Raw genomic sequence first — 24,488 nt, forward strand, 5'->3', positions numbered from 1 at the left:
CGAACCCCCCCCAGCTCCCCCTAAAGCACTGTGTGAGTGCCCTCGCTCCTCTGCTAGCTCCCTTCACGTCACAGGGGATGGACGAACCCCCCCCAGCTCCCCCTAAAGCACTGTGTGAGTGCCCTCGCTCCTCTGCCAGCTCCCTTCATGTCACAGGTGATGGACGAACCCCCCCCCCGAGCTCCCCCTAAAGCACTGTGTGAGTGCCCTCGCTCCTCTGCTAGCTCCCTTCACGTCACAGGGGATGGACGAACCCCCCCCCCCCCGAGCTCCCCCTAAAGCACTGTGTGAGTGCCCTCGCTCCTCTGCCAGCTCCCTTCACGTCACAGGGGATGGACGAACCCCCCCCAGCTCCCCCTAAAGCACTGTGTGAGTGCCCTCGTTCCTCTGCTAGCTCCCTTCACGTCACAGGTGATGGACGAACCCCCCCCAGCTCCCCCTAAAGCACTGTGTGAGTGCCCTCGCTCCTCTGCTAGCTCCCTTCACGTCACAGGGGATGGACGAACCCCCCCCCCGAGCTCCCCCTAAAGCACTGTGTGAGTGCCCTCGCTCCTCTGCCAGCTCCCTTCATGTCACAGGGGATGGACGAACCCCCCCCAGCTCCCCCTAAAGCACTGTGTGAGTGCCCTCGCTCCTCTGCTAGCTCCCTTCACCTCACAGGGGATGGACGAAACCCCCCCCCCCGAGCTCCCCCTAAAGCACTGTGTGAGTGCCCTCGCTCCTCTGCTAGCTCCCTTCACGTCACAGGGGATGGACGAACCCCCCCCAGCTCCCCCTAAAGCACTGTGTGAGTGCCCTCGCTCCTCTGCCAGCTCCCTTCACGTCACAGGTGATGGACGAACCCCCCCCAGCTCCCCCTAAAGCACTGTGTGAGTGCCCTCGCTCCTCTGCTAGCTCCCTTCACCTCACAGGTGATGGACGAACCCCCCCCCCGAGCTCCCCCTAAAGCACTGTGTGAGTGCCCTCGCTCCTCTGCTAGCTCCCTTCACGTCACAGGGGATGGACGAACCCCCCCCCCCGAGCTCCCCCTAAAGCACTGTGTGAGTGCCCTCGCTCCTCTGCTAGCTCCCTTCACGTCACAGGGGATGGACGAACCCCCCCCAGCTCCCCCTAAAGCACTGTGTGAGTGCCCTCGCTCCTCTGCTAGCTCCCTTCACGTCACAGGGGATGGACGAACCCCCCCCCCCGAGCTCCCCCTAAAGCACTGTGTGAGTGCCCTCGCTCCTCTGCTAGCTCCCTTCACCTCACAGGGGATGGACGAACCCCCCCCCCCCGAGCTCCCCCTAAAGCACTGTGTGAGTGCCCTCGCTCCTCTGCTAGCTCCCTTCACCTCACAGGGGATGGACGAACCCCCCCCCCAGCTCCCCCTAAAGCACTGTGTGAGTGCCCTCGCTCCTCTGCCAGCTCCCTTCACCTCACAGGGGATGGACGAACCCCCCCCCCGAGCTCCCCCTAAAGCACTGTGTGAGTGCCCTCGCTCCTCTGCTAGCTCCCTTCACGTCACAGGTGATGGACGAACCCCCCCCCCGAGCTCCCCCTAAAGCACTGTGTGAGTGCCCTCGCTCCTCTGCTAGCTCCCTTCACCTCACAGGGGATGGACGAACCCCCCCCAGCTCCCCCTAAAGCACTGTGTGAGTGCCCTCGCTCCTCTGCTAGCTCCCTTCACGTCACGGGATGGACGAACCCCCCCCCAGCTCCCCCTAAAGCACTGTGTGAGTGCCCTCGCTCCTCTGCTAGCTCCCTTCACGTCACAGGGGATGGACGAACCCCCCCCCCGAGCTCCCCCTAAAGCACTGTGTGAGTGCCCTCGCTCCTCTGCTAGCTCCCTTCACCTCACAGGGGATGGACGAACCCCCCCCAGCTCCCCCTAAAGCACTGTGTGAGTGCCCTCGCTCCTCTGCCAGCTCCCTTCACGTCACAGGGGATGGACGAACCCCCCCCCAGCTCCCCCTAAAGCACTGTGTGAGTGCCCTCGCTCCTCTGCTAGCTCCCTTCACGTCACAGGGGATGGACGAACCCCCCCCCCGAGCTCCCCCTAAAGCACTGTGTGAGTGCCCTCACTCCTCTGCTAGCTCCCTTCACGTCACAGGGGATGGACGAACCCCCCCCCCCGAGCTCCCCCTAAAGCACTGTGTGAGTGCCCTCACTCCTCTGCCAGCTCCCTTCACCTCACAGGGGATGGACGAACCCCCCCCCCCCCACGAGCTCCCCCTAAAGCACTGTGTGAGTGCCCTCGCTCCTCTGCTAGCTCCCTTCACGTCACAGGGGATGGACGAACCCCCCCCCCGAGCTCCCCCTAAAGCACTGTGTGAGTGCCCTCGCTCCTCTGTCAGCTCCCTTCACGTCACAGGGGATGGACGAACCCCCCCCGAGCTCCCCCTAAAGCACTGTGAGTGCCCTCTCTCCTCTGCTTGCCCCCTTCACGTCACAGGGGATGGACGAACCCCCCCCCCCCAGCTCCCCCTAAAGCACTGTGTGAGTGCCCTCGCTCCTCTGCTAGCTCCCTTCACGTCACAGGTGATGGACGAACCCCCCCCAGCTCCCCCAAAGCACTGTGTGAGTGCCCTCGCTCCTCTGCTAGCTCCCTTCACGTCACAGGGGATGGGAGCCCCCCCCCCCCCCCCGAGCTCCCCCTAAAGCACTGTGTGAGTGCCCTCGCTCCTCTGCTAGCTCCCTTCACCTCACAGGTGATGGACGAACCCCCCCCCCCGAGCTCCCCCTAAAGCACTGTGTGAGTGCCCTCGCTCCTCTGCTAGCGCCCTTCACGTCACAGGGGATGGACGAACCCCCCCCCCCCAGCTCCCCCTAAAGCACTGTGTGAGTGCCCTCGCTCCTCTGCTAGCTCCCTTCACGTCCCAGGGGATGGACGAACCCCCCCCCCAGCTCCCCCTAAAGCACTGTGTGAGTGCCCTCGCTCCTCTGCTAGCTCCCTTCACGTCACAGGGGATGGACGAACCCCCCGCCCCGAGCTCCCCCTAAAGCACTGTGTGAGTGCCCTCGCTCCTCTGCTAGCTCCCTTCACGTCACAGGTGATGGACGAACCCCCCCCCAGCTCCCCCTAAAGCACTGTGTGAGTGCCCTCGCTCCTCTGCTAGCTCCCTTCACGTCACAGGGGATGGACGAACCTCCCCCCCCGAGCTCCCCCTAAAGCACCGTGTGAGTGCCCTCGCTCCTCTGCTAGCTCCCTTCACGTCACAGGTGATGGACGAACCCCCCCCCAGCTCCCCCTAAAGCACTGTGTGAGTGCCCTCGCTCCTCTGTCAGCTCCCTTCACGTCACAGGGGATGGACGAACCCCCCCGAGCTCCCCCTAAAGCACTGTGTGAGTGCCCTCGCTCCTCTGCCAGCTCCCTTCACATCACAGGGGATGGACGAACCCCCCCGAGCTCCCCCTAAAGCACTGTGTGAGTGCCCTCGCTCCTCTGCTAGCTCCCTTCACGTCACAGGGGATGGACGAAACACACACACCCTGCGTGTTGCTGCCCCCTCCTGCCCTCCCGCACCCATGGCCCTCTCGCTCTGACTGGCTCTCTCTGCCCTGGCAGGTACCGCAAGTGCGATAAGATTGAGGCGCGCAAGATGGAGCGGCTCTCCAAGAAAGGTAATGCCAGTGCCGCCGCAGGCTGGCGGGGGGTGGGCTGTCAGCTAGGACTCCTGGGTTCTGTTCCTGGCTCTGCCAGTGTCTGGGTGGGTGGGTGGGTGAGATTCTGTGGCCTGCATTGTGCAAGAGGTCAAACTAGATGATCATAATGGTCCATTCTGACCTTAAAGTCTATGAGGTCATGGGGCTTGCCTGTGTGCTGGAGACCCTCCCTACCCTGGGTTTGTGCATTGAGTGCTGCAGGCAGTGGGTGTGTGTGCGTGGGGGGGGTCCTTTTCTCTTCCCGCCTGCTCTCATCTGGGGCCCATACCCCATTCAACTACAGCAAAATCGCCGTGGCAGAGCCTGGAGCTCACCCAGTCCCCTGAGGCTCTGAGCTGCATATTCCAGGGACCTTCACCCTGCCCCACCCTGCAGCCCAGCACCCCCATAGTTCTGCCCTGGAGCATCTGAGCCTGCCCTCTGAAGCCCAGTGCCCCCTAGCATCGCCCTGGGGCATTGGGCCAGCCCTGCCTCTGCAGCGTGGAACCCCCTAGTGCGGCCCTAGGGCACTGGAGCCAGCAGTGGCTTAGGGGAGAGCTCCCCCTACTGAGTGATTTTTTTTTTTCCCCCCTCCCTTCCCTTCGCCACAGTGTCCCTCCCCTGGCCCATAGCAAGCCTCTTGAAAATCTCTGGAGTGTTCCTTCTGACTGCTGGAGCCGGGGGCATTGGGGAGCAGCCTGCATGCCCTCCCCCAGCTGTGGGCCACTCTGAATGTAGAAGCTGTCCTTGCACAACTCCTGGATTCGGTGGAGGGGGGGCGGAGGGGTTGGAATGGAGCTACGGCTCTCACTTGCTGCATCCTTGCTAGATCGCCAGTGTCATCTTCATGTGTTTTGCAGAGAAGCCCCAGTCCCCCTCAGGAGGGACGCCCCCTTGTTCTGCATACGTCTAACCTCCCTGGCTAGCTCCATTCCCCCGACCCCGTCTGGGAAATGCTCAGAGGTTGTAAGTGGCATCTCATTAGAGTTCAGAGTTAACACAATGACAATTGTGGGGTAGTCAGGATTCAGGGATAACGCACCCCGAGGTTGCCAGTCTATGTAATGGACTTGTTAGGGTTCAGAGTGAACACATCAGCAAGGTTGACACATGTTGATTAAGGTTCAGAGTTAACATAGTGCTGAAGTTGATGCACCTTCCTTAAGGTTCTGAGAGAACTTGCTGGCAAGGATGGCGCAGGAGTGGCCAGTAAGTGTTGGGGTTTACCTGGCCATGTGCGCCACACAATCCTTGTGGTGAAAGCCCTGTGCACCCCGGCCCTGTGGCACTGCTGGGCCCAGTGGCGCTGCATGTCTTCACCAGGGCATGGCTGCTGAGCTCAGAAATGGCCGGGAAACTTCCCTGAGTGAAACGCACCCCTGGGTGTTTGCTCTGAGGCCAGGGATTGCTGAGCTTGGGGAGGCAGCGTGGCCTAGCCGATACAGCCCTGGGCTGGGACCGAGGGGACCTCTGCTCTGTTCCCAGCTCTGCCACTGGCTTGGTGGGTGAGCGGGTAAGTTGTTGTTGGCCCGTGCCTCAGTTTCCCCACTGTGTGGGGTGCTTTGAGATCTGTGAATGGGGGCGCTGGAGGAGAGCAGGGTGTTCTTCCCAGTGCTGCTGGGACAGCCCCCCTTAGATGCAGGAGGCCCCTACAATCTAAGCAGGCAGAGTGGCACCTGGCCTGCCAGGGGATGGGGCAGCTTCCAAGCTTGGGCAGGGTCTGTGGGCTCTACACCCGACCCATCCTGCTGTGGGTAGCCCAGCTCTCCCCACCTGTCCTGTGGCTGAGGAGGGAAACCAGCCCAGCCCCACCGCCCTGTCCTTTGTCCTCCCTTCCCGCCCCCCAGCTCACCCAGAGCCGGCCCCTGGGCAGGGGGCAGAGCCCAGCTCTATGGGGCAGCAGCAAGCAGGATGGGGAGGTTTCTCTCCAGCATGGTGGGGCAGGGAGATCTGGGGGGCTGGAGGAGGCTGCAGCAGGTACCTGGGGGGGAGCTGGGGAGGGGGCCGGAGCTGGGGGGCAGCCAGGCTGCTCTGTGCTGCTGCCAGTGGGGGAAGGCTCAAGGCCTGTGTGTGTGGGTCCCAGCCCCTTGGGGAGGGGAAGTGGAATTGGGAGCTGCATGTGCGTGGGGGAGGGGAAGGGGGAGATCTGTGTGTGGTTGTGAGCCATGTATGGCTTGCGGGGAGAGACAGAATGGGTGGAGTGGAGTCTGGTGCTGGGTGTGTAAAGGGGGGAGGGGTGCTGAGTGTGTGTGAAAGTGGGTGGGGGAGCCCTGGGTGTATATCAATGGGACGGGGGAGGGGAGCCCTGCAGGGTGATGGGTGGGGGGGAAGCTGTTCACAGAACCAGACCTGCTCCAGCACTAGGCTGGGAGCCAGGACTCCTGTGTTCTATCTGCCCCCCCCCCCCCCGCCCCCTCCACACACTTCCCCATGTGGAGCCCCTGCCCCCTCTGTGCTCTGTCTGCAGATCACAGGCTCCTGGGGCAGGGCGCATCCCTACAGTATCTGGGTCAGTGTTTGGGGTGAGGGGGTGTGTGTACAGAGCCCAGGGGGGTGGGGTGTGATCTCTGGCCCCAGCCCAGCATGCCGAGCATTCACTCAGGTGCCTGGGAGATCTTGAGTGTGGGAAGCAGGCATGAGCTGGGGGGTCGTGTTGGCTGGAGGTGGGTGATGAGAGCAGCCACAGTGGGACAATTCAGGAGGCTGCTGTGTATGTGGTGCTCAGGGGGGCAGACGGATCTGTGACCTACTGGGAGGAGCTAGGCCGTGGAGGGGCTGCTTAGGCTCTGACAGGCAGGGGGCCTGCTGCAGCATTGCTGAGTATCAGAGTCTCTCTGCAGGTTGCCCGGCGTTGGGGCTTGTCTGTGTCTCTGAGCTGCTCCCATGGTGCTTGGGGCCCGTGTCTGTGTGTGTTGGTTGCCCCCTGTGGTTTGTGTGGTTGTGGGGCTGGTGGGGGCTGTGTCTCTTGGCCACCCTGTGGTGGAACTGGCACGTGCAGGTCACACAGACAGGGCCAGCAGTGCCACTGCCCCCATGCTTCAGTGTCTCTCGGCCGCCCACAGGTCGCATGGCAGTGGGGCTGGTGGCTCCATGGGGTGGCGGTGCTGTGGGCCCCATGTCTCAGTGTCTCTCTGCCGCCTGCAGGTCGCACGGTGGTGAAGCCGGTGGTGGCACGGGACTCGGAGGACTCACAGGAGGAATTCCCGGCACCCTGGGAGCTGATGCTGGGGGCGACGGAGACAGCAGAGCAGGAGGCCCTGCTGCAGCGCAAGTCAGCCCGGCGCTGTGTCAAGCAGAGACCCTCCTATGACATCTTTGAGTCCACGGATGACTCGGATGCCGAGCCCCAGCCCGGCTCTGCCACGCCCCGCAGGAAGCCCTCCCGCGACTCGGGTAAGCTGCCCTGCTGGGACCTCTGTCGCCCGTGCACTTGAGCTGGCTCCCCCCTCCACCGAATGGGGACCGGTTCCCCTCTCCCCGTGCCAGGTTGCTGGTTTCCCCCACCTGTGTATTGGGTGCCTGGTTCTGGGGTGCAGAGGGACCAGGACCTGGGAGGTGGCTGTGCCAGCAGGTAGAGCTGGGGCTGGCTGGCCCTCCAACAATCTCTTTGCTTCCCCCTCCGCCCCCTCCAGACCTGCTCCCTATGGAGGCGGAGGAGCAGAGCCGGCCGCGGAGAACACCACTGCAGCCTGTCGTGCAGCTCAAGGCGAGGAGGAGACTGGAGAAGGTGAGGTGGCCCCAGGCACGGAGTGGGCAGTGTGGGTTTGATGCACCTACGCTCCAGCACTGGAAGGACCCAGGCCCACAGCAGAGGGAGAGGAGCTTGCATGGGGCCCAGGGATCCCAGTTCTGCCATAATCATAGCTAGTTGTGGGTGGGTGGGCAGGCAGGGGTCTGCCAGGATGGAAAACCCCACCTTGTTCCATCCAGGCCTCCACATGGCTGGTGCAGCTCTCACTGGCTGGTTCTAGGACCCGTGGCCTGTTTCCCGCCCTCTGGTCCAGCCACTCTCCTGTCTTGTGGCTGGATCGGGGCCAGCGCCCCCCAGAGTGGAGAGGCCCCATGTCCCTTTCCTCACCCCTGTGGCCCACCCAGTCCCCTGCCCTGGAGTCAGATGGGTGCTGGTGCCCCCTAGAGAGTGCAGGTCCCCTGCCTCCTCCCCTCCCCTGCCCTGCACTGACTCTCTGCTCTCCCCAGGACACACTCTCCTCTGGCTCATTCCCTTCCTTTCCCAACGGCTGGAACGGGAAGCAGAAGTCCACTGACGGCGTCCACCGACTGCGCGTTGACTTCAAGGTGAGGGGGCAGCACTCCCTGGTCCCCAGCATTGGGCAGAATCTGCACCCAGCTTGGCCCTGTTGCGGGAGGGGGGTCGGCACTGGCTCCACAACTCAGAGCGAGCCTCCAGCCCCCTCCCCTTGAGGTGCTGAGGACACAGGGCAGCTCAGTCCCACATCGGTGATGGGGCAAAGGCATTAAACCCCTTTTTGCTGCCGGTGTCTCCCCTGCCGGGCGGGGCTGGAGGAGGGGCTGGCAGGGGACTGTCTGGGGAGTGGAGGTGATCTGGCCCCTCTGGGAGCTGGCAGGGTGCCACCCCCTCTCAGGTGTCCAGAGGGCTGCCACGCCCTGCCCAGTAGCTGTTCCCCACCCCTGATGCAGCCATGGGCTGAGGAGGCTGGTCCCCATGCTGCCAGGGCCCTCGTGTGCCACTGCCCTCTGAGCTGGGGGGTACCGCTGAGCCATGGGATCGGCGTTGGGGAGTGTGGGTGAAATCTTCAGCCTTTGCCCCACGGTGTGACCGTCCGGGATCCGGTGGGATGGGTGGATCCAGAGCGTGGCATGGCTCCGTGCCCCTGGCTGCTGTCCCAGCCTGTGTCGGTCTCCGTGGTCCCAGCCAGGTGTCTGGGCAGAGCGAGAGGCTCTCAGCTGTGGGGTGGGCACTCTCTTGCAGGAGGACTGTGACTTGGAGAATGTGTGGCTGATGGGGGGGCTCAGCATCCTGACCTCCGTGCCCGTCACTGCCCAGCTCATGTGCCTGCTCTGCGCCAGCAAGGGCTTCCACGAGGTGAGCACGTGGGGCCCGGATGCCGGGGTTCTCTCCCTGCTCTGGGGGCAGGGGGTCTAGTGGGTAGAGCAGGCGGGGGGCGCTGGGTTCCCCCCCTCTCTGGGGGTGAGGAGTCTAATAGTTGGGGGGCGGGGCTGGGAGCGCAGGCTCTGCGGGCAGGGGGACTGGGAGCCAGGACTCTTGGGTTCCCTCCTGGTCTGAGTGGAGCCATCTTATCGGCCCATCCCCTCCCCAGCTGGTGTTCTGCCAGGTTTGCTGCGACCCCTTCCACGTGTTCTGCCTGGAGGAGGACGAGCAGCCGCGGCGGGAGCAGGAGGAGAACTGGTGCTGTCGCCGCTGCAAATTCTGCCATGTGTGCGGGCGCAAGAACAAGGTCTCCAAGGTAGGTGCCCTGGAAGAGGCTGAGGCCCTTCCCTCCAGGCAGCGTTAGCCTGTACCCCAGGCTGGGCACTAGGGGGTGCTGTGCTGCAGGGGACTGGGCAGGGGCTCTCCCTGGCGGTCAGGGCTGGCCCCGATGCCCCAGGCCGGGCACTAGGGGGCGCTGTGCTGCAGGGGACTGGGCAGGGGCTCTCCCTGGCGGTCAGGGCTGGCCCCGATGCCCCAGGCCGGGCACTAGGGGGCGCTGTGCTGCAGGGGACTGGGCAGGGGCTCTCCCTGGCGGTCAGGGCTGGCCCCGATGCCCCAGGCTGGGCACTAGGGGGCGCTGTGCTGCAGGGGACTGGGCAGGGGCTCTCCCTGGCGGTCAGGGCTGGCCCCGATGCCCCAGGCTGGGCACTAGGGGGCGCTGTGCTGCAGGGGACTGGGCAGGGGCTCTCCCTGGCGGTCAGGGCTGGCCCCGATGCCCCAGGCTGGGCACTAGGGGGCGCTGTGCTGCAGGGGACTGGGCAGGGGCTCTCCCTGGCGGTCAGGGCTGGCCCCGATGCCCCAGGCCGGGCACTAGGGGGCGCTGTGCTGCAGAGGACTGGGCAGGGGCTCTCCCTGGCGGTCAGGGCTGGCTCTGATACCCTGCGCTGTGCTCCCACCACCTGAGTCCTCTGAGTTACACACTTTGCTACCAAAAGCCAGGTGTGAGGTTGTTAGTCGCCCCTCGGGTGATTCCATTCTGCTCCCTGAAATCACCTACATTGGCAGCCTGACTGGGGCTCTGCTGTGGTTCCTGCCCAAACCTGGTAATGCGGGGCAGCTGGGAATTCCCAGCCGGGCCATGTCTCAGTGCTGGACAAGGGGGCCTGGGTGACCAGCCCCCTTCCTCAGCCCAGAGGCAGCTGCATCTCAGTGCTGTCCATCCCAGGGCGGAGGGTGGGGGGGAGAATGGGAGGGGGTAGAATCCGTCTCTCTCTCACCTGCCTTCTCCTTTCTGCCCTGTCACAGCCGCTGCTGGAGTGTGAGCGCTGCCGCAACTGCTACCACCCAGCCTGCTTGGGCCCCAACTACCCCAGCAAGCCCATCCGCAAGAAGTGGGGCTGGGTGAGCACAGGGGCAGGGCCATGCCGGGGTGGAGGATGGGGGTGGGGTCTATCCTGGGATTGGTGGGGGAGGGGTTCCCCCCCACACTAATGCTCTTGTTGGCTCCTAGATCTGCTCTGCCTGCATCCGCTGCAAGAGCTGTGGGGCTGCCCCAGGGAAGTGCTGGGACACAGAGTGGTCCCACGATTACAGCCTCTGCCCCCCCTGCTCCCTGCTCTATGACCAAGGTGTGTGGGGTGGGGAATGGGGCACGGGGCCTTTCCCCTGTAGGTGAACAGGCTCCCATCCAGACCCAGAGAGGGGACTGACTGGCTCGGGGGGCAGGGAATGGGGCGTGGGGCCTTTCCCCTCTAGGTGACACAGGCTCCCATCCAGGCCCAGGGTGGGGACTGTCTGGCTCGGGGGGCAGGGAATGGGGCGTGGGGCCTTTCCCCTCTAGGTGACACAGGCTCCCATCCAGGCCCAGGGTGGGGACTGAGTGGCTCGGGGGGCAGGGAATGGGCCAGGGGGCCTTTCCCCTCTAGGTGACACAGGCTCCCATCCAGGCCCAGGGCGGGGACTGAGTGGCTCGGGGGGCAGGGAATGGGCCATGGGGCCTTTCCCCTCTAGGTGACACAGGCTCCCATCCAGGCCCAGGGCGGGGACTGTCTGGCTCGGGGGGCAGGGAATGGGCCACGGGGCCTTTCCCCTCTAGGTGACACAGGCTCCCATCCAGGCCCAGGGCGGGGACTGAGTGGCTCGGGGGGCAGGGAATGGGGTACGGGGCCTTTCACCTCCAGATGACACAGGCTCCCATCCAGGCCCAGGGCAGGATGCTGGCTCGGGGTGTGGAATGGGGCTTGGGGCCTGTTCCCTCTGGGGGGGGCTGGCCCCATGTGCAGCGCTAACCCCTCTGCTCCCCAGGTAACTACTGCCCCATCTGCTCTCACTGCTACGAGGACAACGACTACGAGAGCAAGATGATGCAATGTGCTAAGTGCGAGCACTGGGTTCATGCCAAATGCGAGGGGCTCTCAGGTCAGTCTGGGGACTTGCCCAGCGAGCTGTGCTGGGTCTCGGGGCTGGCCCTGCTGGCTGGGGAGAGCTCTGCAGCGCAGCACCCCCTACCCCCTAGCGCCCCCACCCTGACCCCTGCAGCATGACACCCCCGCAGCGCGCTCCAGTGATGCCCAGGAGCATCGGGGCTGGCCCTGCTGGCTGGGGAGAGCCCTGCAGCGCAGCACCCCCTAGCGCCCTCACCCTGACCCCTGCAGCATGACACCCCCGCAGCGCGCTCCAGTGCTGCCCAGGAGCATCGGGGCTGGCCCTGCTGGCTGGGGAGAGCCCTGCAGCGCAGCACCCCCTAGCGCCCTCACCCTGACCCCTGCAGCATGACACCCCCGCAGCGCGCTCCAGTGCTGCCCAGGAGCATCGGGGCTGGCCCTGCTGGCTGGGGAGAGCCCTGCAGCGCAGCACCCCCTAGCGCCCCCACCCTGACCCCTGCACCATGACACCCCCGCAGCGCGCTCCAGTGCTGCCCAGCGGCATCGGGGCTGGCCCTGCTGGCTGGGGAGAGCCCTGCAGCGCAGCACCTCCTAGCGCCCCCACCCTGACCCCTGCAGCATGACACCCCCGCAGCGCGCTCCAGTGCTGCCCAGCGACATCGGGGCTGGCCCTGCTGGCTGGGGAGAGCCCTGCAGCGCAGCACCCCCTAGCGCCCCCACCCTGACCCCTGCAGCATGACACCCCTGCAGCATGACACCCCCGCAGCGCGCTCCAGTGCTGCCCAGCGGCATCGGGGCTGGCCCTGCTGGCTGGGGAGAGCCCTGCAGCGCAGCACCCCCTAGCGCCCCCACCCTGACCCTGCAGCATGACACCCCCACAGCGCGCTCCAGTGCTGCCCAGCGGCATCGGGGCTGGCCCTGCTGGCTGGGGAGAGCCCTGCAGCATGACACCCCTGCAGCGCGCTCCAGTGCTGCCCAGGGGCATCGGGGCTGGCCCTGCTGGCTGGGGAGAGCCCTGCCCCCTTCGGCACAGCACCCCTTAGTGTGTTGCCTCAGTATCTGCCACACACCCCTTTTGCCTTGGGCTGCCATCTGAGCCCTGGCCCTGCTTCATTGGCCATGGCTGGCCCATGCTCTCCCTGCCCCAGGAATGGGAGGCTGCGTGGGGCTGGGGCTGCCTGACCTGACCTGCTCTGCTCTCTCCCCAGACGAGGACTATGAGATCTTGTCCAGCCTGCCAGAGAACGTGGTCTACACCTGCCGGCCCTGCTCTGGCAGTGACAAGGCCAGGTGGCGGGACGTCCTCACCTCGGAGCAGCGCAAGGGGCTGCGCAATGTACTGCAGGGGATGATGGCCTCCCAGCATGCCGAGCCCCTGCTACAGTGCGCCCAGGTACGGCCCTGCGCCCGGAGCCAGGAAAGACCTTGGCCCCTGGCTCCCAACGTCCCCCCCTGCTCCAACCCCCTAGTCCCCATTCCCCTCCCAGCATGCCGAGCCCCTGTCGCAGTGTGTCCAAGTATGGCCCTGTGCCCGGAGCCAGGAGAGACCTCGGCCCCTGGCTCCCGGCATCCCTCTGCTCTAACCCACCAGTCCCCATTCCCCTCCCAACACTCCTGGAATCCACAAGTCCCCTTACCCCTCCCAGCGGGGCGGGAAGAGCGGGAGTTAGAACCCAGATGTCCTGGCTCCTAGCCCCCGTTTCCTGTTAGTCCATGTTGTTGCAGTGACAGTGTCTGGGGCCCTCGCTGGCTGGGAGCTGATTGGGGGGGGCGTGTGTTTCTGGGTGCCAGGCACACAGGGCCCATGCCAGGCGGATCAGTCTCAGCCTGTGCGGGGGGATTCTGGTCTGGGGCAGGGAACAGACCCTCCCCTGCCAGCAACCCGTGGCTTTCTGGGGTGCTGACGCCTGTCTCCCCCGCAGTGTTGCCCAGATGACGGCGTGAAGGTGCACCAGCGGCCCTGCGACCTGCGCACCGTCAGCAAGCTCTTCGAACAGGGCCACTACAGCTCCGTGGTGAGGGGGCCGCGGGCTGTGCGGGGCACTGATGGAGCCCTAGGGATGGGGGCAAGGGAGGTGGGGGACAGCAGTGCAGGGGAGCTTGGAGTGGGTGGTGGGTAGGGTGGGGCAGTGGTTAGGCCCTGCCCCCACGGTCACTCTCCCCCCAGCACGCGTTCAGCGAGGACGTGGTGGCCATCCTGCTGCAGCACCTGGAGGAGCATGAGGGCCTTGAGGAGGAGCAGGGTGGTCCCTCCGTCAAGGCACTTTACGTTGAGGTACCGCAGGGGAGCACCAGGGGCACGCGGGGGGCACTGCACGTGGCATGCACTCAGCATGGGGAGTAAGACAGGCTTCCGGGTCAGCTGGGCCCCCCGTGGGTCCGGCTGAGGGCAGCAGCGGTGGGCAGGGCCCCAGGGGGTGGATGCTGGGTGGTGGGGGCAGCAGCAGTGGGCAGGGCCCCAGGAGGGTGGATGCCGGGGGGGGGACAGCAGTGGTGGGCAGGGCCCCAGGGGGCTGGAAGCCGGGGGGGGCAGCAGCGGTGTGCAGGGCCCCGGGGGGTGGATGCTGGGTGGTGGGGGCAGCAGCGGTGGGCAGGAACCCCGGGGGGTCGATGCCGGGGGGAGGGCAGCAGTGGTGGGCAGGGCCCCAGGGGGGTGGATGCTGGGGGGGGCAGCAGTGGTGGGCAGGGCCCCAGGGGGGTGGCTGGGGGAACCCTGTGGATGTGGCAAGCCCCCACCACTCAGCTCTCTCCCGCAGCTCATGGCGCGCTCATTCAGCTGGTTCAATGCACAGGACGCCAAGCGCTGGCAGCGGCGCAGCTGCCTTCCCAAGTGAGTACCAGAGAGAGGGGTATGGGCAGCAGGGACATTGTGGGGTTCTGGGAGGGCTTGCGGGACTCCCAGGGCTCCGGCTCCCCTGCCGTCACGCTGTTACTCTGCCCCCCTAGTGGCATGCTGCCCGACGCCGTGCTGCCCCCCTCCTCCGACCACATGTATGCACAGTGGCGCCGGCCCGAGGAGCCCAGCGCCACCGAGAACGGCCAGCTGGCACCCGGAGCCATGGGCACCAGTGAGTACAGGGGAGCTGGGAGCCAGGACTCCTGGGTTCTGTGCCTGGCTCTGGCAGGGGAGTGGGGTCTGGTGGGTTACAGTAGGGGCTGGGAGCCAGGACTCCTGGGTTCTGTCCCTGGCTCTGGCAGGGGAGTGGGGTCTGGTGGGTTACAGTACGGGCTGGGAGCCAGGACTCCTGGGTTCTGTCCATGGCTCTGGCAGGGGAGTGGGGTCTGGTGGGTTACAGTAGGGGCTGGGAGCCAGGACTCCTGGGTTCTGTGCCTGGCTCTGGCAGAGGAGTGGGGTCTGGTGGGTTACAGTAGGGACTTGGAATCAGAACGCCTGTGTTCTCTCCACAGCTCCGGGAGGGGAGTGGGTCTAGTGGTTAAAGCGGGTGGGTGGGGTGGGGGCTGTGTGGCTGGGAACCAGGAGTCCTGGGTTCTGTCCCTGGCTCTGGGAGAGGAGTGGGGTCTGGTGGGTTAGATTCGGGGAGTAGTGGCTGGGAGTTGGGCCAGCTGCTGGGTGGTAGGGGGTGTGGGGAAGGAACTCAGTGATCCCTCTCAATGTGTATTGCTAGGGCCTCTCTCCTATCCCCACACCCCCTCAGTGCCATCGGGTCTCTGCCCCCAGCAGCTCTCACCCCCTCTCCCTGCAGGTGGGAAGGGCCAGGAGGTGGTGCTGGCGAAGCAGGGGCTGGGCAGCAGTGCTGAGGACAAGCGTCAGTGCGCCCTGTGCCTCCAGTACGGGGACGCCCCCTCCAAGGTAAGGCCTGGCCTGCACCAGGGCTGGGGGAGCCATCAGCCTTCGAACGTGCGGCCTTGGGCCAATGGGGATCCAAGGGAGCGTGGCATATGGGGCTTGGACACCTGGGTTCAGTCCCCTGCTGGGGGTAGGGGGGAGTGGGGGCTAATGGTTAAAGCAGTGAGGGCAGGGAGCCAAGACTCCTCCAGTGGTGACCTGGGACAGAACCCAGTTTTTGCCCTTTGCTCCCCGGGCTGGCTGGTGATGCTGACCCTGTCCCCCTCACTCCCCACCCCTCCTCAGGATGCGGGGCGGCTCCTGTACATCGGCCAGAATGAGTGGACCCACGTCAACTGCGCCATCTGGTCGGCCGAGGTCTTTGAGGAGAACGACGGGTCCCTGAAGAACGTGCACGCCGCCGTGGTGCGGGGGCGCCAGATGGTGAGGGGGCAGGTCCCTGCAGGAAGGGGGTCGGCCTTGGCAGGGTGAGGGGGCAGGGCTGAGGTGCTGGCAGGGGTATGGCCTAGGGCAGGCCTGCACAACTCGTAAAGTGGCAAGGGCCACATTACTCCAAAGAAAACAGCTGAGGGCCGAAACCACCTGGCCCCACGGAAACACCCCCCTCCAGGACCTCCCAGCCTAGCCGAAACACCCCGGCCCAGCACCGCCCAGCCCTGCAGAAACAAACTCTCCTTCCCCAGCGCCACCACACCAAAACAGCTGTGGGCCAAAAAGGATGGTTGGGGGTGGGGAGGTGATACTTGATTTAAAATCAACCAGGGGCTCCCAGCTGAAGAGGTGGCTAGGAGCCCTCAGGGTCAAATTAAAGGGCCCGGGGCTCTGGCAGCTGGGGGAACCTGGAGCTTTGCGGGGCTGGGGCAGGGATTTAAAGGGCCCAGAGCTCCTGCTGCTGAGGGGAGCCCGAGCCCTTTAAATCCCAGCCGCGGCCAGGAATCTCTGCAGGCAGCCCAGAGCCCTTTGAATCCGGGCCGCGGCTGAGATTTAAAGGGCTCAGGGCTCCCCGCAGCTGTGGGCAGCCCAGAGCCCTTTGAATCCTGACCGCGTCTGGCAGGGCCGGTTTTAGGAAGTGCGGGGCCCAATTCGAACATTTTCGTGAGGCCCCGGCAGGGTTGACTTGGGGGAAAAAAAAAACCAAAAAACCTTTCATTTCTTAGCAACTGGTTCCCTATAAAAAGTTCTGCCACAGTATGTATTTTTTGTACCAATAGGGTTACCATGCATCCGTATTTTCCTCCCAGATGGTGATTTAAGAACCAAAAAGCCTGACATGTCCGGGAAAATACGGATGTATGTTAACCCTACCTAAAGCTCTTTTTTTGAAAAGATGGGTCTGAACTAGAAATGAGCTCCGGCACTCCCTGAGAGTGTGCTAGGGTGCACGTATGTGTCTCAGCTGCTCCCTGCCCACCTCATTGAAGCAGGTGTGCAGGATTACTTTCCTGGGAACTGCAGGGCACCAGTGGACATGGGGCTGGCTGGACGTGGGGGGCTGGGGAGGAGGGGGCTGGAGGTAGGGTCTGGCTGCAGGCTGGGCAAGGGGTGTGGGGTGGGCTGGCTGGCTTCAGGCAGGGCCACGGGGGGGTGCGGCATAGGTTGGCAGGGCTGGAGACAAAGGAGTGCGGGACTGGCTGGCTTCAGGCAGGTGGGTGCGGCAGGGGTTGGCTGGAGACAGGGAAGGGGGTGCAGGGCTGGCTGGAGATGGGTTGGTGCAGGGCTGGAGGCAAGGCAGGGAGTGCGGGGCTGGCTGGAGACTGGCTAGCTGCGGGCAGCGGGTGCAGGGCTGGCTGCAGATAGGAACGGGTGCAGGCAGGGCAGGAGGTGCAGGGCTGATGTGGGCATGGGGTGCAGCAGGGGTTGGCTGCGGGCAGCTGGTACAGGTACAGGGGGTACAGCCCATCCTGTATGGTGAGTGCCCCCTCCTCCTGCCTCCCCCACCATGGTAGCGGCAGCAGCAGCAGCCCGGGGCTCAGAGGCTATTTAAAGAGCCCGGGGCTCCCCTGCTTCTACCACCCCAGCCCTGTAAATAGCTGAGGGAGCCCTGGGGAAGCGGTGTGGCTTCAGCGGCTGTTTAAAGGACCGGGGTGGCAGAGGCAGCTGGAGCCCCAGCCCTTTAAATACCGCCAGAGCCCCCCACTACTCCAGGGCTCTGGGGGTATTTAAAGGGCCTGGGGGTATTTAAAGGGCCCTTTAAATAGCCACGGGAACCCTGGGGAAGTGGTGGGGCTCCAGTGGCTATTTAAAGGGCTGGGGCGGTAGAAGCAACAGCAACCCTGGACTTTTTAAATAACCCCCAGAGCCCTACCCCAGGGCTCCAGCAGTGATGCTCTGATGGCAATTTAATAGGCCTGGGGCTCCAGTCCCTACTGGGAGCCCCAGGCCTTTAAATTGCCCCTGGGGAAGCTGGGCCACCCCGGTACAGCACACTGGCTTTTGCCAGTACACCGTACTTGGCTTGCGAGCAGCCCAGAGCCCTTTGAATTGCGGCCGTGGCTGAGATTTAAAGGGCTCTGGGCTCCCCACCGCTCCGGGCAGCTCAGAACCTTTTGAATCCCAGCCGCGGGCCGCACAGTGAGCCTCCGCGGGCCGCATGTTGTGCAGGCCTGGCCTAGGGGGAGCAGGAGTCTCTGCTTTTGGGGTGAGGATTGTGGCTCTTTCATTGAGGTGGGTGGTGGGTGCATGGGGGTGAAGCCTTCAGGCGTGGGGCCTGTCTCCTGGTGGGGGCGGGGCTGAGGGGCAGAGGCCAGTGGGGGCAGGGCCTGTCTGCCACTAGGGGGGGCAGGCTGTGGCCAGGGGGGCTGTTTGCCCTCTGCACTGGCACAAGCCAGGCTGTGAGCACTGCCCCCTTACCCCCCCGTGCCCCCAGCGCTGCGAGCATTGCCAGCGCACTGGCGCCACCGTGGGCTGCTGCCTGTCGGCCTGTCTCAGCAATTACCACTTCATGTGTGCCCGCCTGCGCCACTGTACCTTCCAGGAGGACAAGAAGGTTTTCTGCCAGAAGCACACGGACCTGCTAGATGGGACGGTGAGTGGTCATGCTGGTGGCCCCTGTGGGGCGGGGCTATGGGGTGCAAGCCAGGTGGGTTGGGCTATGGGGCACTATCCCTGCTGGAGATTGAGGGCTGGGGCCCCATGGTGTGTTTAGGGGGGTCCCTATGGCCAGGCTGGCCCTGGCGGGGAGGGGAGCGTGTCCCCGCAAAGCTGCTCCCAGGCAAGGGTGCACTGCTGACCCGTCCCCCCGCCCACCCCAGGAGATCGTCACCGAGGACGGGTTCGACGTGCTGCGCCGGGTCTACGTAGACTTTGAGGGCATCAGCTTCAAGAGGAAATTCATGGTTGGCCTCGAACCCGATACTGTCAACATGATGATTGGTGAGTGCAGGGGGGCTTCTCTCTTTTAGGGGGCGCCAGCTCTCATCTGGCCCTACAGCAGAGGACTGGCTGACTGGGGGTAGGGTGGGGAATGGGGCATGTGGCCTCCCCCTCCACGAGGCTCCAGCTCCCATCTGGCCCCAGGTGCATGTGGACGCCCTCGCCTTGTCTCCTATTCTAGGTTCCATCAAGATTGACAGTTTGGGGCTGCTGACGGACCTGTCAGAGTGCGAGGGACGTCTCTTCCCCGTTGGCTACCAGTGAGTATCTGGCCCCCTGGTGCAGGGCTCCCCCGGCTCCTTGCCATGGGGTGCGTGTGCTACAGGGGTGGATCCCCCCCTACCCTGGGGCTGCCTGTGTACCCCACCCCAATTTCCAGCCCCCCATTCCCCACTTTGGGGGGGCCAAGCGGGCAGCTGGGGCCATGCTGGAGCGGCAAGGGGAGGGTTGAACTAGCAGCACGAGGGAAGGGGGGTGAGGATGTGTATGGTGCTGCCCCGCCAACGTGGAGACCTGTCTGGCCGCTCCTGCTGGGAGCACAGGCATCCAGCCTGTGGGACGGTGCCTTGGCAGGGGCATTGCACTCACTGGCTGCACCATTCGGGAGGGGGCAACCGGGGGAGAAGTGGCCAGGGCATGGTACAGCAACCTGGGCCGGCCAGCTTTCGGGGAGTTGCTTTAGCCAGACACCTGCGGCTGGGCTTGGCATGAGGTCTCCGGCTTGTGTTGTCCCAGAGCTCAGGTGGCTCTGGGCAGTGCCAGGACTCCATGGTCTCACAGCTGACCAGCTGCCCTCTCCTGCCAGGTGTACCCGGCTGTACTGGAGCACGGTAGATGCCCGAAGGCGCTGCTGGTACAAGTGCCGAATCCTGGAGTGCCGGCCCCAGCTGAGCCAGAAGGAGCCAGACCTGGGCGGGCAGGAGGAGAACCGGACCATCGTGCACAGTCCTGCCACAGGTGGGCGGGGGGTGGGAGGCTGACCCTGTTGGGGTTGAGTGAGGAGGCATTCTGCCACCCCACAAAGGAGCTCTGTGGGCCCTGCACAAGCCAGGCCAGTTCTGGGCCGGGTGCTCCCTTCCTTGGGGGCGGGGCTGTCCTTGGTGCACCAGCCCCTATGTCCTACCTGGGAGCTGTCCTCTCATCCTGGCGGAGGATAAAAGACCCACTGCTGCTGCGGATAGGGGAGACTCCTTTCAGCTCAAAGTGCAGCGTTATGTGCAGCTGTTTCCCAGCAGCCCTGCCCCAGAGGTGGCTGCATCTCCACGCCAGGCATGTGTCCCGGTGCTGTCTCCAGGGCTGTGCAGTCGGGGCTCCCCCTCTAGCTAGCATGTTGTCGTCTTTGCTCCCATTTCAGATGCTCACCTCGGGGACTTGCACCTCCTGGGCGCAGCACCAGCCATGCTGGCACCAGAATGCCACTCACCTTCCCGCAACCCGGGGCCCCTGCCTCCCCCTGAGTCGGCCACCGCCTCTGTGCCCCGCTCCCTGGCCGGAGCCCGCATCAAAGTGCCCAACTACTCGCCGACGCGCCGGCCCCTGGCTGGGGTCTCCTCCCGGCCGCTGCCATCACCCAGTAAGTGCCCCTTGCCTGGCTGTGAGGGGCAGACCCAGCCGCCCTATGGCGGGAGGGAGAAGGGTGCGCTGCTGCTCGTGGCCCAGCCTCTCAAATGATTCTGGGAGGCAAACTGGGTGTGGGTGTGGTGGGGAGGGGGGTGAATTGTGGCCCAGGGGATTCTGGGATGCACTGTGCGGGGTTTGTGATGAGGAGGGTGTTGTGGGCAAGGGGGTTGAGAGAGACTTTCTGGAGGCTGGTGGTTTGATCCTGTCTGGGAGGGGCATGCGGGGGTCCCCCCCCACCTGGTGCCAGCATCTCACCCCTCGTCTCCCCTCCCAGGCAGCACGGCATCCATGGCCCACCACATCCTGACAGTGGGTGACCCGGACTTCACACCACTGCGCCGACCCCGGCGCCACAGCCCGCTCTCATCGCGCCCGCCCCCCCGCTGGGCCCCCTCTCCCCCACGCCCCGCCAGGACTCGGCCGCTTGGCCCCACCTCTCTCAGGGCAGGAGCCGCTCCCCCAGGGAGCAGCCCGCAGCACCCCCCTACCTCAGCCAGGCCCGGCCCACCTACCTCCCCCCCGGCACTGCCCCCCGAACTGGCCTTCGACGAGCTCAACGTCTCGGACCTGGAGTTCGACGACAGCCTGCTGGATGAGACCTTCCATGAGGGGGGCGAGGGGCGGGGGCCCTGCTCCTCACCTGGCCTGCCCCTGGCCGGCCCCAGCGACGAAGACGAGGAGGAGGAAGGGGCCGCGGGCACCGGGCGCTACTTCCACTTCCCCCGCAGAGTGGTGACACGGGAGCTGGACCTGGCACCATTCCCGCTGGACCTGCCGCTTCCCCACATCGACCAGCTGGATGGGGTGGATGATGGGGAGGGTGAGGGGCGGGGTGCCAATGGCAAGCGGGTGGAGCCAGGGGTGGAGCAGGTGTTGGCTGGCCCTGCCCCCCCACCTGAGGACCTGCCCTCAGAGATCGTGGACTTTGTGCTGAAGAACCTGGGCGAGGGCAAGGCCCCGGAGCCCAGTGTGAATGGCAGCGAGGCAGGCCCCGCACCTGAGCCGGCCCGTGCCTTGGGCTGGGCCCCAGGCAGCCCGGGCGTCCGGGTGCTGGGCCCCGAGGCTCCCGCTCCCCCCAAGCCTGGCTCCAAGGTCATTCTAGTCAACAAGCTGGGACAGGTGTTCGTCAAGATGCAGGGTGGGGAGGAGGCGCCGGTGGGGGGCGGCCTGGAGGGGCCGGGCGCCCCTGCCAAGCCAGGCCCGGCTCTGCCCCCGCAACACCCAGCCAGCCTGGGCACAGTGATCTTCCGTGCTGCGGCCCCGCTTGGCGTGGCCAGGAGCCCAGTGCCCACATGGACCATCCGAGCGCCAGTTCTCAGCATGGTGCCCATGGTGAATGTGCTGCAGCCATCAGGTGCTGGGGGGCAGCTCACCCTGAGCCCCTCGGCCCTGGTCACGCCCTCATTGGGACTGTCTCAGCCATGTCTGCTGCAGCGCCTGGCCCTCAACTCAGGTCTGCTCCACCTGCCTGTCTCCCCGCCCCAGCCGCACCCCCACCAGTTCCCCAGCAGTGCCAAGAGGGTTTCTGCTGTTGCTGGTGCCCCCCCCAAGAGGCCCAAGCTGGAGGAAGATGAGGAGCCGCTGCCCCCTGTGTCACCAGCTGGTGCTCCCGACAGCCAGAGCAGGAACGGCTTCGCCAGCCCCCCGCAGGTCCCCGGGTAGGTGACCCCACCCCCACAGCCGTGGGGAGCAGTGCATGTCTCCCTGTAAGGGCATCAGCTCTGTCATGGGGTGCCTCAGCCCTGCGCCCCAAAGCTCTGCTGTTGCCCCTCAATCTCAACCCACAGCCCCCTTCTGTCCCATCCCTGGGCTCCCCACAATCCGCCCTGCTCTGCCAGGGCCCCACAGCCACCACTGCCTGCCTCCTAAGCCCCCTGCTGTGCTGGCATTGCAGGCCTGGCCGGGTGCGGATGAAGACTCCCTCGGTGAAGAGCGTCCTGGAGCTGGTGGCGCGGAAGGAGCAGGCGGAGCTGAGCGATGGGGGCAGCACAGGGTGAGTGTGAGCCTTGCCGGCTCCCCACCCTGTCCCACCTTCCTGGCCAGTGGGCCAGCTGTGCTGAGCTCCCTCTGCCTGCCCACTGCAGGTCACCCTCGGATCCCTCTCTGGCCCCGGAGTGCAGCCCCCGCATGCCGGATCCCAGCCTGGAGCCTCTGCCGGAGCCCACGTGGCATCGCTACACAGGTATCGCCCGGGTGGGCAGCATGCGCCTGTGCCACGAGGAGCAAGGCAGAGGGAGGTGGTACTGTGGGGAGGTTGGGGCATCATGCCATGCTCTGAGGGGGTTTGGGGGGATGCTTGGCTGGGGGGCAGAGTGGGGCCTGGGATTGGAGCAAGGTGCCCGTCCCTCATTGTGCGAGGTGTCGTGGAGACGTGAGCCAGGGCCAGCCATCATCTGCCCTGCCCCATCCTCACTCTCTGCCCCCAGGGGAGCTGTCGAGCTCTGATGAGGACACCCTGTACTGCGAGGATAAGGAGAACGAGGCGCCACCCAAGAGCCAGCCGCACCTACGTTTTGAGATCAGCAGTGAGGATGGGCTCAGCGTACAGGCGGACAGCATCGATGGTATGGGGGTGGCTGGCCACATGGGACCTTTCCCCTCCAGGGCGCGCTGGCTCTGAGCAGTCCTTAAGGGAGAGGACTGGTTGGCTTGGGGGAGGGAGGGGCAGGGCATGGGGCTGGGGGAGTGCCAGGCAGCCCAGGGGCTCATGCGCTCTCCTGCTCTCCCTCCAGGTGCCTGGAAGGCTGTGATTGAGAGAGTGCAGGAGGCACGAGCCAACGCCCGCCTCAGGCACCTGTCATTTGCTGGTGAGTGTCGGGAGCCTTGGCCTGGGGTCTTGTGGGCTAGAGCAGGGGGCCTGGGAGCCAGGACTCTTGGGTTCTCTCCCTGGTTCTGGGAGTGCAGTGGGGTATAGTGGTTAGAGCGGGCAGAGCTGGGAGCCAGGACTCCTGGGTTCTCTCCCTGGTTCTGGGCAGGAGTGGGGCTTGTGGGTTAGAGCAGGGGTGGGGCTTGTGGGTTAGAGCAGGGGTGCGGGGAAAGGGCCCGGGGGCCAGGACTCCTGGGGGAGGGGGTGGGGCTCATTGCCATGCTGGTGTCTGATGTGTGGGGGGGTCTCCCCAGGCATGAACGGGGTGCGCCTGCTGGGCATGCACCACGACGCCGTCACCTTCCTGGTAGAGCAGCTGCACGGAGCCAAGTCCTGCCACAAGTACAAGTTCCGCTACCACCAGCACGAGGAGGAGGAGGAACCGCTGCCCCTGAATCCCAGTGGCTGCGCCCGGGCCGAGGTCTACGTCAGGTGGGGCAGAGATGTGTAGCTGAGTGGGGCAAGTCCAGTCACGGGGGCAGGGGAGACACCTCGGACTGGAGATCCAGCCTGGCGTGAGGATGCTGTTGGGAGTGGGGCTGGAGACCTGGCCGGTAGGAGGCTGAGGTGTCTGTCAGGAACGGGATGGGGGTTGGTGGGGGGTGCAGGGTTGATCCAGGCAGGGATGTGGGTGGGAACAGGGGAGGGATCAATGGTGCTTTAATCCTGCTCTCCCACCTAGGAAATGCACCTTTGACATGTTCAACTTCCTGGCGTCGCAGCACCGCACACTGCCCGAGGGGGGCAGCTATGATGAGGAGGAGGATGAGGTGCAGCTGAAATCCACCAGGTAATGGTGCAGGGAGCCAGGATGCCTGGGTTCCCTCCTGGGCTGGGAGCCAGGACTCCTGGGTTCTGAACCCAGGCAGGTTCAGTTCTTATCCGCTCTCTCTCCTGCTCTCCCAGACGAGCCACCAGCCTGGAGCTGCCCATGGCCATGCGTTTCCGCCACCTCAAGAGAACCTCCAAGGAGGCTGTGGGTGTGTACAGGTAATGGCCCCTCCCCCTCCAGCACCGCCAGCCATCCCAAGCCCTGGCATATGGCCCTGCTCTTACACGGCAATGTACAGGGGGGCACAAATAGGCATCTGGCTGCAGCTGGTGCCCCCACTCACCCTGCTGTTTGCCCTGGGGACAGTCGCTGCTTGGCTCGTGCTACCTGCCCCCCCACCCCATGTGCTGTTGTGATCCCAGGCCTGGCCCCGGCGCTGACCCTGTGTGCCCCCAGGTCGGCCATCCACGGGCGCGGGCTGTTCTGCAAACGCACCATCGATGCGGGCGAGATGGTCATTGAGTACTCGGGCATCGTCATCCGTTCAGTGCTGACCGACAAGCGTGAGAAGTACTACGATGGCAAGGTGCGGGGGGGCTGGGCTGGGGGAGCTGTGCTGCTAAAGGCTCCATCTGGGAATGGGGGATGGTGGTGCTGGGGGGGCAGGAGGGGGGACTGCTGGGGGGCTGATCCATAGGGGCTGAGGGCAAGAGGGGAGTTGCTCTGTGGGGGTGGAGACTGGGGCTGTGGGGGTTGCAGGGAGTGGGTTGCCAGCTTGTGGGGGTTGCTAGGGGCAGGTTGTTGGCAGGGGAGGGCAGCAGCAGCTGGGGGGTTGGGTTACTGGGGGTGGGTCACAGGCTTGTGGGAGGAGCAGCTGGTGAGTTGGGTTGCTGGGGGCAGGAGAGGGGTGGCTG

The 24,488-nt window shown here is 65.2% G+C and overlaps 1 protein-coding gene across 3 annotated transcripts in view; it reads left to right on the forward strand.

Annotated features, from left to right (window-relative positions):
* LOC115640371 (histone-lysine N-methyltransferase 2B-like) overlaps positions 1-24,488 on the forward strand; it is a 41,988-nt gene that overhangs the window by 16,266 nt on the left and 1,234 nt on the right. Inside the window, exons 7-36 of one of the 3 annotated variants that reach the window (XM_030543104.1) lie at positions 3,545-3,600; positions 6,766-7,014; positions 7,254-7,348; positions 7,819-7,917; positions 8,573-8,686; positions 8,922-9,068; positions 10,058-10,153; positions 10,263-10,380; positions 11,057-11,170; positions 12,345-12,529; positions 13,059-13,151; positions 13,304-13,411; positions 13,893-13,966; positions 14,083-14,204; positions 14,841-14,947; positions 15,230-15,367; positions 17,919-17,969; positions 18,196-18,316; positions 18,498-18,576; positions 19,122-19,273; positions 19,671-19,889; positions 20,211-21,594; positions 21,831-21,929; positions 22,021-22,118; positions 22,363-22,500; positions 22,669-22,743; positions 23,057-23,234; positions 23,485-23,592; positions 23,709-23,792; positions 24,031-24,160. In XM_030543104.1, the coding sequence (XP_030398964.1) occupies positions 3,545-3,600; positions 6,766-7,014; positions 7,254-7,348; positions 7,819-7,917; positions 8,573-8,686; positions 8,922-9,068; positions 10,058-10,153; positions 10,263-10,380; positions 11,057-11,170; positions 12,345-12,529; positions 13,059-13,151; positions 13,304-13,411; positions 13,893-13,966; positions 14,083-14,204; positions 14,841-14,947; positions 15,230-15,367; positions 17,919-17,969; positions 18,196-18,316; positions 18,498-18,576; positions 19,122-19,273; positions 19,671-19,889; positions 20,211-21,594; positions 21,831-21,929; positions 22,021-22,118; positions 22,363-22,500; positions 22,669-22,743; positions 23,057-23,234; positions 23,485-23,592; positions 23,709-23,792; positions 24,031-24,160 (4,831 nt within the window). Of the gene's footprint in view, positions 1-3,544; positions 3,601-6,765; positions 7,015-7,253; positions 7,349-7,818; positions 7,918-8,572; positions 8,687-8,921; positions 9,069-10,057; positions 10,154-10,262; positions 10,381-11,056; positions 11,171-12,344; positions 12,530-13,058; positions 13,152-13,303; positions 13,412-13,892; positions 13,967-14,082; positions 14,205-14,840; positions 14,948-15,229; positions 15,368-17,810; positions 17,970-18,195; positions 18,317-18,497; positions 18,577-19,121; positions 19,274-19,670; positions 19,890-20,210; positions 21,595-21,830; positions 21,930-22,020; positions 22,119-22,362; positions 22,501-22,668; positions 22,744-23,056; positions 23,235-23,484; positions 23,593-23,708; positions 23,793-24,030; positions 24,161-24,488 lie in introns of all 3 variants that reach the window. The other 2 variants (XM_030543102.1, XM_030543103.1) reach the window with 2 other exon arrangements.

Source organism: Gopherus evgoodei, unplaced genomic scaffold (assembly GCF_007399415.2).
Source record: "Gopherus evgoodei ecotype Sinaloan lineage unplaced genomic scaffold, rGopEvg1_v1.p scaffold_31_arrow_ctg1, whole genome shotgun sequence".
Lineage (NCBI taxonomy): Eukaryota > Metazoa > Chordata > Testudines > Testudinidae > Gopherus > Gopherus evgoodei.